The 15,833-nt window shown below is 33.5% G+C and overlaps 1 protein-coding gene across 2 annotated transcripts in view; it reads left to right on the top strand.

The window, feature by feature from the left end:
- VPS13B (vacuolar protein sorting 13 homolog B) overlaps window positions 1–15,833 on the top strand; it is a 762,353-nt gene that overhangs the window by 349,827 nt on the left and 396,693 nt on the right. For both annotated transcript variants that reach the window (XM_021688693.1, XM_021688692.1), the window contains 2 exons: window positions 8,092–8,219; window positions 15,285–15,519. In XM_021688693.1, the coding sequence (XP_021544368.1) occupies window positions 8,092–8,219; window positions 15,285–15,519 (363 nt within the window). The remainder of the gene's footprint in view (window positions 1–8,091; window positions 8,220–15,284; window positions 15,520–15,833) is intronic.

A 15,833-nucleotide genomic window follows, 5' to 3' on the forward strand; every position in this document is an offset into this window, starting at 1 on the left:
CTTAACTCTTATGGTAAATGGGACTGCTGAAACACTCAAGTCCAAGTGCAGTACCTATATATTAGTCACTGATCATCAAGATAAGTGTACTCTTAATCCCCTTCACCTATTTCACACATCCTCTTACCCACCTCCCCTCTGGTAACCATCTGTTTGTCTTCTGTAGTTAAGAACCTATTTTTTGGTTTGTCTCTCTTTTTTTTTCTTTCCTTTGCTTGTTTGTTTCTGAAATTCCACATATGAGTAAAATCATATGGTATTTGTCTATCTCTGAATTACTTCGCTTAGCATTATACTCTTTAGCTCCATCCATGTCATTGCAAATGGTACATTTCACTCTTTCTTTTTGCTCAATAATATTCCATTTTGTGTGTGTGTGTGTGTGTGTGCGGACCATATCTTCTTTATCCATTTATTTATTGATGGACACTTGGGCTGCTTCCATAATATGGCTTTTGTAAGTATTGCTTCAATAAACACGAGTGCGTATACCCTTTTGAATTAGTGTTTTTATATTCTTTGGGTAAATACCCAGTAGTGCGATTACCAGATTATAGGGTATCTATATATATTATAGATATATAGATCTATATAATCTATACCAGATTATATTTCCCTTTTTAATTTTTTAAGGAACTTCCATACTGTTTTTTACAGAACCTACACTAGTTTGCATTCCCATCAACAGTGCACAAGAGTTCCTTTTTCTCCACATCGTTGCTAACACTTGTTGTTTCTTGTGTTTTTGATCTTTGCCATTCTGACAGGTGTGAGGTGATATTTTATTGTAATTTTGGTTTGCATTTCCCTGATAATGAATAACGTTGAGCATCTTTTCATGTGTCTGTTGGCCATCTGGATGTCTTCTTTGGAGAAATGTCTGTTCATGTCTTCTGCCCATTTTAATTGGATTATTCGTTTCTTTGGGTGTTGAGTTGTATAATTTCTTTTTTTATATATTTTGGATACTAACCCTTTATCAGATATGTCATTTGCAAATATCTTCTCCCAATAAGTAGTGTGCCTTTTGGTTTTGTTGATTGCTTCTTCTGCTGTGCAGAAGCTTTTTATATTTATGTAGTAGTCCCAAAAGTTTATTTTTGCTTTTGTTTCCCTTGCCTCAGGACACATATGTAGAAAAATGCTGTTATGGCCTATATCAGAGAAATTACTGCCTGTGCTTTCTTCTATGATTTTTGTGGTTTCAGATTTCAGATTTAGGTCTTTAATCTGCTTTGAATTTATTTTTGTGTATGGTGTAAAAAAGTGGTCCAGTTTCCTATTTTGCATGTTGCTGTCCAGATTTCCCAGTACCACTTGTTAAAAAGATGTCTTTTGGGGCGCCTGGGTGGCTCAGTTGGTTAAGCGACTGCCTTCGGCTCAGGTCATGATCCCAGGGTCCTGGGATCGAGTCCCGCATCGGGCTCCCTGCTCTGCGGGGAGCCTGCTTCTCCCTCTCCCACTCCCCCTGCTTGTGTTCCCTCTCTCGCTGTGTCTCTCTCTGTCAAATAAATAAATAAAATCTTTAAAAAAAAAAAAAAAAAAAAAAAAAAAAAGATGTCTTTTTCCCATTGGATATTCTTTCCTGCTTTGTCAAAGAGTAATTGACCATGTAATTGTGGGTTTATTTCTGTATTTTCTTTTTCTTTTTTTTTAATTCATGGATTTTCTATTCTGTTCTGTGTGTCTGTTTTTGTGCCAGTACTTTACTGTTTTGATTACTACAGCTTTGTAATATAACTTGAAGTCTGGAAATGGGATACCTCCAGCTTTATTTTTCTTTTTCAAGATTGCTTTAGCTATTCAGGGTCTTCTGTGGTTCCATACAAATTTTAGGATTATTTGTTCTAGTCCTATGAAAAATGCTGTTGATATTTTGATAGTGATTACATTAAATCTATAGATTGCTTTGGATGGTATGTACATTTTAACAATGTTTGTTCTCCCAATCCATGAGCATGGAGTGTCTTTCCATTTCTTTGTGTCCTCTTCAATTTCTTTTTATCAGTGTTTTATAGTTTTCAGAGTATAGATCTTTCACGAACCTCCTTGGTTACGCTTATTCCTAAGTATTCTATTATTTTAGGTGCAATTGTAAATGGAATTGTTTTCATGATTTCTTTTTCTGCCACTTCATTATTAATATATAGGAATGCAACAGATTTCTGCACATTAATTTTGTATACTGTAACTTCACTGAATTCATTTATCAGTTCTAGTAGGTTTTTGGTGAGAATTTTACCTCTTCCTTACCAATTTGGATCCCTTTTATTCCTTTTTGTTGTCTATTGGTGTGACTAGGACTTCCAGTACTATGTTGAATAAATGTGGTAAGAATGGACATCTTTGTCTTATTCTTGACCTTAGTTTTTCCTCCATTGAGAAAATTCTCTCCTTTTTTCACCATTGAGTATGATTTTAGCTATAGTTTTTCATTTATGGCCTTTATTATGTTGAGGTATGTTCCTTTTAAGTCTACTTGTTGAGGGTTTTTATCATGAATGGATGTTGTACTTTGTCAAATGCTTTTTCTGCATCTATTGAAATAATCATATAGTTTTATTTTTCTCTTATTGATATGTATCATGCTTATTGATTTGTGAATATTGTACCACCCTCGCAACCCAGGAATAAATCCCACTCAACCATGGTGGATAGTTTTTTAAATGTATGGTTGGATTCAGTTTTGCTAATATTTTGTTGAGAATTTTTGCATCTATGTTCATCAGAGATTTTGGCCTGTAGTTCTCTTTTTTTTGTAGCATCTTTATCTGGTTTTGGTATCAGGATATTGGTAGCCTCAAAGAATGAATTTGGAAGTTTTCTTTCCTCTTCTCTTCTGGTTTGAGAAATAGTTTGAGAAGAATAGGTTTTAAATGTTTGGTAGAATTCATCTGTAAAGTTATCTGGTATTGGACTTTTGTTTTGGGGGAGTTTTTTGATTAACGATTCAGTTTCATTGCTGGTAATTGGTCTGTTCATATTTTCTATTCATCCTGATTCAATTTTGAGAAGTTATGTATTTCTAGGATATGATCCATTTCTTCTAGGTTTCCTAATTTGTTGGCATATAATTTTCCACAATATTCTCTTACAGTCCTTTGTGTTTCTGTGATGTCAGTTTTTATTTTTCCTCTTTCCTTTTTAATTTTGTTTATCTGAGTCCTCTCTCTCTCTCTTTTAAGTCTGGCTAAAGGCTTATCAATTTTGATCTTTTCAAAGAAACATGTTCTGGTTTCATTTATCTGTTGTTTTTTTAGTTTCTATTTCATTTATTTCCTGTTCTAATCTTTATTATTTCATTCCTTCTACTGGTGTTGAGTTTTGTTTTTGTTTTTGTTTTTGTTTTTTTTCCTTTTTAGCTCCTTTAGGTGTAAGGTTAGGCTATTTATTTGAAATTTTTCTTGATTTTTGAGGTAGGCTTATATTGCTATAAACTTCCCTCTTAGAACAGCTTTTGCTTCTTCTCAAAGATTTTGGATTTTCATTTTCATGTTTTCATGTTTTGTTTTGTTTTTTTACTTTCATCTTTGATTTCCTGTTTGACCCATTCATGGTTTAGTAGCATGTTATTTAACCTCCATGTATTGGTGCTCTTTGCACATTTTTTTCTTGTGCTTGATTTCTAGTTTCAAAGCGTTGTGGACAGAAAAATGCATCGTATGACTTCAGTCTTTTTGAATTTGTTGAGACTTGTTTTCTGGCCTCAGATGTGATCGTTTCTGGAGAATATTCCATGTGCACTTGAAAAGAATGTGTATTCTGCTATTTTAGGATGGAATGTTGTGAATACATCTGTTAAAATCCATCTGATTCAGTGTCACTCAGAGCCACTTTTTCTTGTTGATTTTCTGTTTGGATGATCTATCTATTGATGTAAATGGGGTATTAAAGTCCCCTACTATTAGTGTATTACTGTTGATTATTGCCTTTATCTTCGTTATGAACTGCTTTATGTATTTGGATGCTTCCATGTTCGGTGCATAAATATTTAAAACTGTTAAATCTTCTTGTTGATATGTTCCATTTATGATTATATAGTGTCCTTCTTTGCCTATTGTTACAGTCTTTGTTTTAAAGCCTATTATATAAGTATTGCTACCCTGATTTTCTTTTCACATTCATTTACATGATAAATGCTTTTTATTCCCTTCACTTTCACTCTGTATGTGTCTTTAGGTCTGAAATGAGTCTCTTGTAGGCAGCATGTAGATGGATGTTTTTTTTAGTCTATTACATGACACTATGGCTTGATTGGAGTGGTTAGTCCATTTACATTCAAAGTAATTATTGATAGATATGTATTGTCATTTTGTTACCTTTTTAACATTTGGTTCTTTTCTGTTCCTTTCTTCCCTTGCTCTATTCTCTTACAGTTATTTGGATTTCTTTGGTGGTATGCTGTTTATTTTTTGCTTATCTATTACTGGTTTTTGATTTGTGATTACCAGTAGGTTTGTATAGAAGATCTTCTGCATATAGCAGTCCATATTAAGTTGATAGTTGCTTAAGTTTGAGCCCAGTCTTCTTTTTTTTTTAAAAGATTTTATTTATTTATTTGACAGAGAGAGAGACAGCGAGAGAGGGAACCCAGTCTTTACTTCTCTCCCCAACACATTTTAAGTATTTGGTATCATACTTTACATTTTTTTATTTTGTGAGTCCCTTGACTAATTTTTACAGGTATATTCATTTTTACTGCTTTTGTGCTTCCTTCTTTTCTTAATATTACTATGTCTTTCCTTTCCACCCAGAATGTCCCCTTTAACAGTTCTGGTAGGACTGGTTTAGTGGTGAGGAATTCCTTTAACTTTTGTTTGTCTGGGCAACTCTCTTTCTCCTTCTGTTCTGAATGGTAGCCTTGCTATATATTCTTATTTGCAGATTTTTTCATTTCAGTGCTTTGAATATATCATGCCATTCTCTTCTGGCCTGCAGTTTCTGAAGAAAAATCAGTTGATAAATGTATGGTATTTCCCATGTATGTAACTGTTTTCATTTCTTTTGTTGCTTTTAAAATTCTCTTTACCACCGGCGTTAGCGATATGAATTACTATGTGCCTTGGTGTTGACCTCCTTGTGTTTACTTTGTTTGGAGCTCTCTATGCATCCTTGATCTGGATTTCTAGTTCCTTCCCCAAATTTGGGAGGTTTTTAGCTATTATTTTTTCAAACACATTTTCTGCCCTCTTTTCTCTATCTTCTCCTTTTGGGATTTCTATAATGCAGGTGTTATTTGCTTGATGGTGCCATTTCATTCCTGAAGTCTGTTCTCATTTTGTATAATTTTTTTCTCTCTCACCTGGTCAGCTTGACTACTTTCCATTACTCTGTCCACCAGGTCACTGATTCTTCTGCTTCCTCTAGCTTACTATTTATTACATGTAATGTATTTTTAATTTCATTTATTTTATTCTTCTCTGATTTTTTTTTTAATCTCTGTGTTAAGGGTCTCACTGATGTCCTCCACTCTTTTCTCAAGTCCCATGAGTGTCTTTATATGATAATTACTTTAAATTCTCTATCAGGCATATTACTTATCTCCATTTTGCTTTGGTGTGTTGCTGTTATTTTGTCCTATTCTTTCATTTGGGGCATATTCCTTTGTCTCCTCATTTTGTCTATCTGTGTCTATTTCTCTGTGTTAGAAAAGTCAGCTATGTCTCTTGCTCTTGAAGGTAATGGCCTTATGATGAATAGGTCCTGTAATGCCCTGCAGTGCAGTGTTCCCTGCTCACCAAAACCTGAAGCTTCAAGGGTGTCCCTTATATACATTGTGTACACCCTGCTTTTGTGGCTGAGCTACTTTTTCCTTCAGTGCAGTCATCTACTGTTACAGTATTTCTGTATCATAGATTTTTAGAAATAGGATTATTTTGAAGAATAATAATGTGTGTTTAAATTTTGATAACTACAAATTGTCATTTCTTGGAATTCTACTCTTAGACCATACTTATTTATATTCCCAGTATATGAAAAATTCTCACAAGAGGCTTCAACGACAGATTTTATAAACATACAAACTGATACTTTAAAATGTTTGCCAGTGTGACCATTGAAGAGAATACCTGATTTTTGTCTTAACTTTTATTTGTTTGTTGGCAAGTTTGAGCACTCTTAGTTTATTGGCCAAATTATATTTTTCTGTGAATTGTTTGTTCATATTTTTTTCCATTCTTTATAGTTGTTGATCTGTTTCTCACTTGACACCTTCTTTTGAACTAATGAGAATTTCAACTTGATAGGGCTAAAAAAACTAAGGTTTTTTCCCCTCTCGATTCTGTTTCTCCTACAGCTCCATTCTTTCATCTGCTGCAACCTAAAACCTTGGAGTCATCCTTTCTTCACCATTCTCTCTTAATGTATTTGTAGTACATCAGTAAGTCCAGTTGGCTGTAGCTTTTATGTGGATACAGAATTTCATCACTCCTTAGTACCTTTACTGCAGCCACCATCTCTCACATATTGTCTTCCTGTTTTAATGCTTGTAGGCTATTTTTCTGCAGAGTAGCCAGAGAAATTCTTTTAAAATATGTCCAATAATTTTATGACTGTATTTAGAATCCATTATCATATCCTGGCTTCTTCAAAGCAAAAGCCAATCTTCTTCCCATGATCTGTATAAGTTCTGTATGATTGGTCCTTATTTATAGGTCTGACTTCATTTCCTACTTCTGTCACTCTTTACTTTGTTGTGGCCATCATTGCTTCTATACTGTTTCTTGAAAATCCTAAGTACACAGTGGGGCACTTGGGTGGCTCAGTTGGTTAAGTGTCTGCCTTCAGCTCAGGATCTCAGGGTCTTGGAATCAAGTCCCATGTCAGACTCCACACTCAGAGGGGAGTCTGTTTCTCCCTCTACCCCCCCCCCCCCCACCGCTCTCTCTCAAATAAATAAATAAAATCTTAAACAACAAAAAAAGAAAACCTAAGTGCACATCTGAGGACTTTTGCATTACTGTTTTATCTGCCTAGAATGCTCTGCTCCCAAATATCTCCATGGATCTCTCCCAAACTCCTTTTTTAAATAAACATTCTTTGAATTTCTAACAGGCATAATGTGGTAGACTTGGGTTTATAAGTATGAGGAAAAAAAGGTTTATGCTCCATGCCCTTAAGGTATTATTAATCTAATATAAATGTGAATAAATCAAGTTGGGAAGATAGGGAAAGAATGAGTTGAAATACAGCAACTGTAGTTCATGTGGTGGTGATATGGTAGCATTTACTTTGGAGAGAATTTTAGGACCATCAAACTTAATTTAATCAAATTCTTAAAGAGCAAGATCTGATTTATTTATTTAATGCTACTTAAAAAGTACCTAAAATGGTACATACAAATTATATGTTTGCATTAACATATAGTGTATAAAATATATATGGATCTATTTGGAAATAATACATATTATAAATTATTATTAAATTAAGAGTAATTTCTGAAAGTTAAAATTATTGAGATTCTCTGATTTTTATAATTTAGATAGAATTTTTAATAACATGCTATATGGAGTGGAATATCACATTTTGTTAATCATCAAATCTGCCTTTTATGTAATCACATACTTCTTTTGGTTTTAAAATCAGTTTTTAAGAGAGAGTCTATAGATAAGCTTTTGTTATCAGGAGAATTCACATGTAGGAAGACTTGTTTCTTATCAATTTTGGATAATCAAATGTTTTGTTGTTGAATTTCCTTTTTTTCAAGTAAAGCTTTTATTTCGGTATTATCTTAATACTGAGAAATGGGCAAATTGTTAGGTTATGACTGAATGAATTTTTGTGAAGTGGCTATATCCATGTATTCAGTAAATAGAATATTAGATTATAACATTGCTCTACAGTGTCCCCTCCCAGTCACCAATTCCTGACAAGAGTAACCAACATGCTCCTGACTTTTAACAGATTAGTTTTGCTTATTTTTGAATAGTTTTAAAAATCAGTAATTCTATAATATAAAATGATCTAATATAATATTTTGTAATCTCATTTAGAGGTATTAAGCAAGGAAAGAAATAATCATGGAAATATTTTCTGTATATTTTTGTGAAACAGTAAAGTACATGTGTGTTAACTAACTATTCTTATACTTAGAATCCCGGCCATTGTCAGTTCCTGTGAAAGCCATGCTGAATCTCTCTGAAGGCTGTAGAAGTCCTGAAGAGAGAATGAAAGAATTTATTGGAGTAGTATGGAATGCAGTAAAGAGTCTCACACTACAGGTAAAATGCATGGTTTTAATTTCTATAATCCTTTATAATTTTCAGCACCTTAAATATTGGTAAAAAATAATCTCACTGGTAACACTTAATATTGGTAAAAAAATAACCTCACTCTTTTTTTTTTTTTTTTTTAAAGATTTTATTTATTTATTTGACAGAGAGAGACACAGCAAGAGAGGGAACACAAGCAGGGGGAGTGGGAGAGGGAGAAGCAGGCTTCCCGCCGAGCAGGGAGCCCGATGCAGGGCTTGATCCCAGGACCCTGGGATCATGACCTCAGCTGAAGGCAGACGCTTAACGACTGAGCCACCCAGGCTCCCCAAATAACCTCACTCTTAACACTTGTGTATACCATCTCACTTCTATAACTTAGAGGAAAATTCTTGGCACACTTTACATGTTAACAGAATCATATGAAATACATATTATGTGTTCTCCTTGATAAAGTTATAAAAAATACACAAATTTTGAGATGTTGCTTAAAAAAATTCATTCTACTGTTCCTTTATCTTAAACATTATTTAAAAGATTTTAAATGTTCAGTATACAAATCAGAAAACACTAGACAATAGGCCAAGTTGGACAGTCATCCCTGAGATATTTAAGATAAGATCAGCATGGCCTAGTGACTGTTGGCTTTGGGGAATGAGAGGAAGAAGGCTGTCCAAATGGTGTTCCAGGGGCCAGTTGTAGCCTTTGGGTGGAGAGTGATGCCATGAAATGGTAAAAGAAGCAGCTTTTCAGAGTTAGGAGCAAAGAGGGAGTTTAATTTATGCCTGCATTGAAATACCTGTGAGATAGCCAGTCTTCTCTTAGACCATAGGATATTCATATTTGGAGGTTAAGGAAGAGATTCACGGTAGAGATAGAATTTGGGGAAACATTTACAGATGGTTAAAACCAGGAGAATTGATCATCCCAAAAAATATGTAAAGTTGAAAGAGCCAAGGGGATACCATGTCTAGAGTAGACAGTAAAAGAGAAGGTGTCCTTGAAGCCAGCTGTGAGAGAGAGAGATCAGAAATGTAGAAGGAAAAGTCAGACAGTTCATGTAAGTCAAGGGTATGTAGAATTTCAAGGAACCAGTACTTAGCAGTATCAAACTCTGAATCTTAACTATGCACTTGACTTTGCTTATCTGCAATATGAAATGGTTACATAATGTTTAAGATTATTTCCAGTTCTAACATTCTTGTGGGATTCTTTTGGTTCTTTTGCTTGGTTTATAATGATATAGTGCCTTCATTAGCTTTGTCACCAACAATAAACTTAATTTTATACATTATTATGGATTAGTTATAAGTAGAGATACTGATGTTCCTCATTTTCTTCTTTTAAAAATTTTTAATTGTGGTAAGATACACTTAACATAAAATTTGCTATGTTAACCATTTTTATGGGTGCAGTTTAGACTGATCTTCCTCATTTGACTAAACTTATTGGGTATAAATTAACATGTAATTATAGGAGTATATCTTTGTATAGGTTATTTTGTATATGAAGGCACCATTATATCTTGTATAGGTTATTTTGTATATGAAGGCACTTGCTTGCCTCATTCCTGGTCCCAGCTCTGTATTATGCATGCTGCATATTTAGACATTTCCACATGTTAATGTGTTCTGGAAAGGTTTAAAGATAAAACTTGATTCTGATTAAATGATTAAAATCTAGGCCCTAAAATTCTGAGTTTCTAAAATAGTGGTGCCATTTTCCAAGATGTTTTATGAACCACAATATAAAACAGAAAACCCTGAAGTTGTCATCAGATAAAACAGAACATCATACTTGAAACCATCAAAGGATTATTCTTTTAGTGGAAGTTTGAGCAAGTAAATGTGTTTGGAATCAGAATTTCTGGAAAATTGATTTTGCAGCCAAAGTTGATATTTGCTAAGCCCATGTTCTCTTTTACTTACGCTAGACATATCTTGCATTTAGACATAAACAATATTCACTGTAACCTATTTGTTTTTCAGTGGGAAAAGTAACTTCCACATTTCACCTTAATGGATTATGTTATAGTACTTTATGTAGTCTTGAACAATTTTTTTTTAAAGATTTTATTTATTTATTTGACAGAGACAAAGCAAGAGAGGGAACACAAGCAGAGGGAGTGGGAGAGGGAGAAGCAGGCTCCCCGCAGAGCAGGGATCCTGATGCGGGGCTCGATCCCAGGACCCTGGGATCATGACCTGAGCTGGAGGCAGACGCTTAATGACTGAGCCATCCAGGTGCCCCTTGAACAATTTTTTTAAATGTGAACTTGGTTTGGGGGCCTTTTTCTCGAAAGATTAGCATAAACTCGGTTCTTTGCAATTTTTCTCTATCGGCCGATCAGCAAAGATCTTATCTATTATACTTCAAAAAGCTGCATTTTATCCCAGAAGCACATGATTGGCAACGACATGCAGTTGACAAAATAGAAATATTCTGGCCTAGAATTCACTAATAAAGAAAAACATTGCCCTAGTTTTTGCCAAACTCCATTTTTTTACATTGAAGATCATGTTTCTGTTATATGGCATTTTCTAGGTGCTTTTTTTGTCATTTCTAAAGTTTTCTGAGTGGACTGTATAATAGAGTGGACACTTTTTTTTCATACCAAGTCTTGGTCTCCTTCTTTTGCTAATAATGATCTGTTATTCTTTAGAGAGCTACTTCCTACATTCCTTAATTTTGATGTGTCAAAGTGTCTCAGGTCCCATAAGCTAGTTGGGCTAGACCAATTGAATTCTCTCTCTCCCAAGAAGTTACATATAGAATGTGATCAGTGATGCAGTAATCATATTGCATGATACACTTGTTCTCCTATCCAGTGAACTTCCTGGCCTATCTCCATGATTAAACAAGGGTAAGCATTTGAGGCTAGACACATCAACTACCAACCACCTTAATTGTAAAAGTAATTTTTTACATTTAATGCTTAACATTTTGCAAGGTTCATATTTTTATTTATAGGCATTGAGAAAGTGACCACAGTTGCATGGTAGTTTGTTAGAAGGAGGAAGTCTGGAATTCAAATATAGGCATTTTTTCATGTTTTCTCTTGGCAGATATTTATGGGAAAATGTGGATTTGTAACAATCTGGAAAAGAAGACAACTAAGGTTCACTTTTGAGGTTTTTAACTTAAAGCCCTAAACTGGGTATATTTAGATTTCTACTGTATATGATGACACCCCAAATACTTTCATAGTGTATTAAGAATTTATACAATACGAAAACTGTGATTTGGGCAATAGTTAATATATTTGTTATAGTGCAAATGGAATACTGCATATTTTGGTGGTCTCTACATAAATAGTTATATCATAAGCATAAGTCTTTTTAAATAAAGAGACTGTGAACATCTCTTATGAGTCCACGAGAGCTAATATATGGATCTGACATACGAGAGATAATCAGTGTATGTTCATTGACTTTATTTTATTTAGCAAACCTTCAGGTGAGAGTTAATACATTGCATCTTTATATCAGAGCTGATATAAAGTTACAGATGAGGAAACTGAAGTCATAGAGAGATTAAACAGCTTGTCAGAGGTTCCACAGCTGGAGTTGAACCCATCTAGCTGACATGTCAGTTTTATGAATTACTCTACTAGGTTGTCTCTGTAGAATGAAATGATGAACAACATGCACTACACAATTATTTTAATTAATATCCATATTTGATGCTAATAAAAATAATTGTGTTTACTTATTTAATAATTACTTAGTACCTAGTACATGCTAGACACTGTACTATGTACTGAGACTATAAACAAAATAGGCAAAGTATCTGACATTACAGATCTTATATGCTCTAGTGAAAACTCTGTAAGGCTATTAGTATTTTAAAACCCGGGTGGCTTAGTCGTTAAGCGTCTGCCTTCGGCTCAGGTCATGATCCCAGGGTCCTGGGATCGAGCCCCACATCGGGCTCCCTGCTCAGCGGGAAGCCTGCTTCTCCCTCTCCCACTCCCCCTGCTTGTGTTCCCTCTCTCGCTGTCTCTCTGTCAAATAAATAAAATAAAATCTTTAAAAAATAAAAATAAATAAAACCCTCTTGTTTCAAGTTTTTTAAGTGCTGGGATTATGTCTTTTGTCTCTGTATTCCTGACTTTCAGTTCATGTGAGGTTTTAAAGAATGCATGAATAAAAGAAAAAGTGAATGAAAATATAACCTGAAATGTTCCTTTGTATTTGTATTTATTTGGAACTGTTTTCTGAAGAATAAAATTCATACAGGGAACATTTCATTCTTTAGAAATTTTACAAAATACAATCATCACTAAAGTTTCAGTTTTAAAGGAAGGAAAACATGTTATTTGGTAATAGGAAATAGGAATGTTATTTAAAAGTACAGAAAATATGGTACAACATTTTAAAGCATGTATAAAGGATTCTATACAATAGACAGTCGCTAATTAAAGTGTTCAGATTAATATGTAAGTGAAATCTATCTTAGTCTCTTCTTTTTAACTAAGTTGTGATCACAGTTATATAGAACACAAATTAGAAGAATCTAAGTTTACCAAACCTTACATGTGGGAGATGGGTTGGGGGTATCCAAAGGCATACATCTTTTCAAATGGCACATAAACTTGGAACTTCCATAAAATGCATGACAGTCATTTCATTTATTAAAATAAGAATACCAAATAATTTCTACCTTATTGGTTTATTCTCAGTGTATCATACTTAGATATGTAGCCCTTGACCTAATAGGAATCAAAATAGAGGTGGTTCTACTTCAAGAATTTGTAATAATCCCTTCACTTTAACACATGAATGTGTTCAATATTGGCGAAAGAACACGTTGCTACCAAAACTGAAATAAGATCCTTGAAACAGAAAGGATGTTGCCATGGAAAAATGAAGTAACACTCAGTGCAGCTGTGATGCATTAATGAATAGGATATTTTTTTAAAAGATCATTTGTGTTTGGTGTGGCTCAGAGGGTCCCAACCAGATGGTTTCCATGAACATGATCTGACCCCCCGGTTTGAGGACTTCTTACTGGCAGATTACTTCATTTTCTTTCCCTTGGATTGTCAGATCCTTACTTTAATGCAAAATTTACTGCTGCAGATTTATATTCACTTATATAAATCACTCAACATTTTACATTAAAACCACAATTTTAGACATACAGTTTTACAGTTATTTTAAAAGTGTAAAAAGATTTATGTGATAGCTATAGTATATATAATAGATTAACATTATAATAAGTTTAAGCAATTTGGATTATGTGTATGTTTTGGTTCTTATCATTTAAAGAATCTCTGTAACAACATGTTTTAGAAAGTTTATTTTTCAGAGTTGTGTATCTCAGGCTAAGTTTGATGAAATAATCTATTTTTGAATTAGTGGAATTTTGGAATATATTGTGGTTTTGGAAATCTTGGCATAACTTAAATTTATTTCAGAGGATATGCATGTATATATTTGTATAATGTGGCATATTATACTAATTACCTCACATTGTTGAAAACATTTTTTAACATAGCTTCAATACCTACATGAAGTGTTAAATACTCTTTTTAGTTTGACACTATAACCATAATTAATATGGGAGAATGTGTTCTCCGTACACCATATTACTTTGTACACTGGAACACTGATAATTATGTTAAATATTTAAAAAGATAAATGTAATGCATCTGAGACAATGTATACTTATATTTCAGAATAAAAAATGTTGTAATCTTAATGAACTACTTAACATATACACATTTAAGTTGCAAGATAAAATTCTAGAACTAAGAAATGAGGTCCTACTTCATGAACCACTGTATTTATTTTTGCAAAATTTTACTTATATTTTTCTTCACTGAATTCATCAGTGTATTCCATGCACAGAAATGTTGAAGCAAAGATGAGTAAGTTAGCTTATTTATAAGGCTGGCAAATTTTTTATCATATCAAGGAATTCCAGACCTGTTACATATCATGCTCTCACTGAGGACTATATTAACCCCAAGGAAAGGTATATTACTGTATTCTTAGTTATCTGTTATAAAATACAGTCTCTTCATTTGCTAGAATATCCAAGGGTTTATCAAACAAATTTTAGGTTTTATTACACCTTCAGGTAACATTTTTGTATGCCAAATATTTTATAGAAAAATAACATTTTATATTTTCTTAAGAATAATTTAAGTATGCTAGGCTGTTTGGGCAATTTGTGAACCAGGTTACAAAATATTACTTTGTAAGAACCAACCAAGACTAGTAGACTTTAACTTACATTGCTTTTGAATTAAGAACTCATGATGAATTTAATTTTTGATTTGGGCTTGCTTAGTCTTATTTTAACTCTCTAAGGGCCCGGCAACCTAAGTCACCACACTGGGGATAAGAAAGCATAAAAATTGCACATGAAATAAAAGTTTAAATATAATTGGAGGTATGATAAAAGCAAGGAATAATGCTCTGATTTTTAAGTCCTCTCAATTTTCTTTACCATATATCTTTATATATAAAATGTGATACACACTTGAATCTTGGGATACATGTATATAAAAAAAGAAAGTATGTGACACATTTTAATGTTTGTCTAGAGATATAATCTGAACATTTTGAACATTTTTCTTATATTTTAATCTGTAAAGTAAAAAAAAAAGGCGAAATTCACATAGAAATAGCTCTGTGTGTGTGTGTGTATGTATGTATATGTGTGTGTTTTAAGTGAGTACAATATAATGCTAGTTGGTTCTAAGGCCTTAGCTGGTGTTAACAAAATCTAATGAACTGCAAAAGAAGGAGGATTTTCTCACCTTTTTTTTTGCCAACACATTTTCTAGTTCAGTCCTGTTTCTTGGAAAGAACTGTGGAAAAGCAGATATGTTTTCATCCCATGTCACTGTGCCTTCTTGATCAAATTTGTAGCAAGAAACATCTTTTTAAGTGTTTATTGTGTTCTTTAGTAAATGTAACCCATAAAGCCATAAGTATGGCCCATTTCTTTTTTTAGTTTGCCCGTTTATTTGTAAAGATATTAGGTATTTAAGGGTATGTTTGCTCCCTTATTTAGTATGTTCCCAATATTTTAATTTTGCTTTTTTCTTTTTTTTCTCCCTAGCTTGAAGTACAGTCTTGTTGTGTGTTTGTTCCAAATGATAGCCTGCCTTCCCCAAGTACAATTGTATCTGGTGACATTCCTGGAACAGTAAGAAGTTGGTACCATGGACAAACCAGCATGCCAGGAATGCTTGTCCTCTGTTTGCCTCAAATAAAGATTATTAGTGCGGGCCACAAGTATATGGAACCTCTGCAGGAGATTCCATTTGTCATTCCACGACCCATCCTTGAAGAAGGTACATTTAAAAAAAATTCTTCCTATGGTTGTTATGTTTTATAATAATATTTTAGCTTTGTTTTTTTAATATGCCAGTGCTTATGTAACTCAGTCTTCTGGGCAAAAGATCACATGAAAATGGACTAAGTGATCTACAAAGTGGATCCAAAAAGAAAGGTGTACAAAGTATATAAAGTAAGTGATGCCGTTTATTGACATCCACACCTTTTAATCATATTCATGTATGTATAAAAAATGGAGACTACAAAAGATCATATGCAATACAGAATCATCACTAAAATGGCGAAGCATAGACACATTGAGAAGACCGTT

This window comes from Neomonachus schauinslandi, chromosome 4 (assembly GCF_002201575.2).
Source record: "Neomonachus schauinslandi chromosome 4, ASM220157v2, whole genome shotgun sequence".
NCBI lineage: Eukaryota > Metazoa > Chordata > Mammalia > Carnivora > Phocidae > Neomonachus > Neomonachus schauinslandi.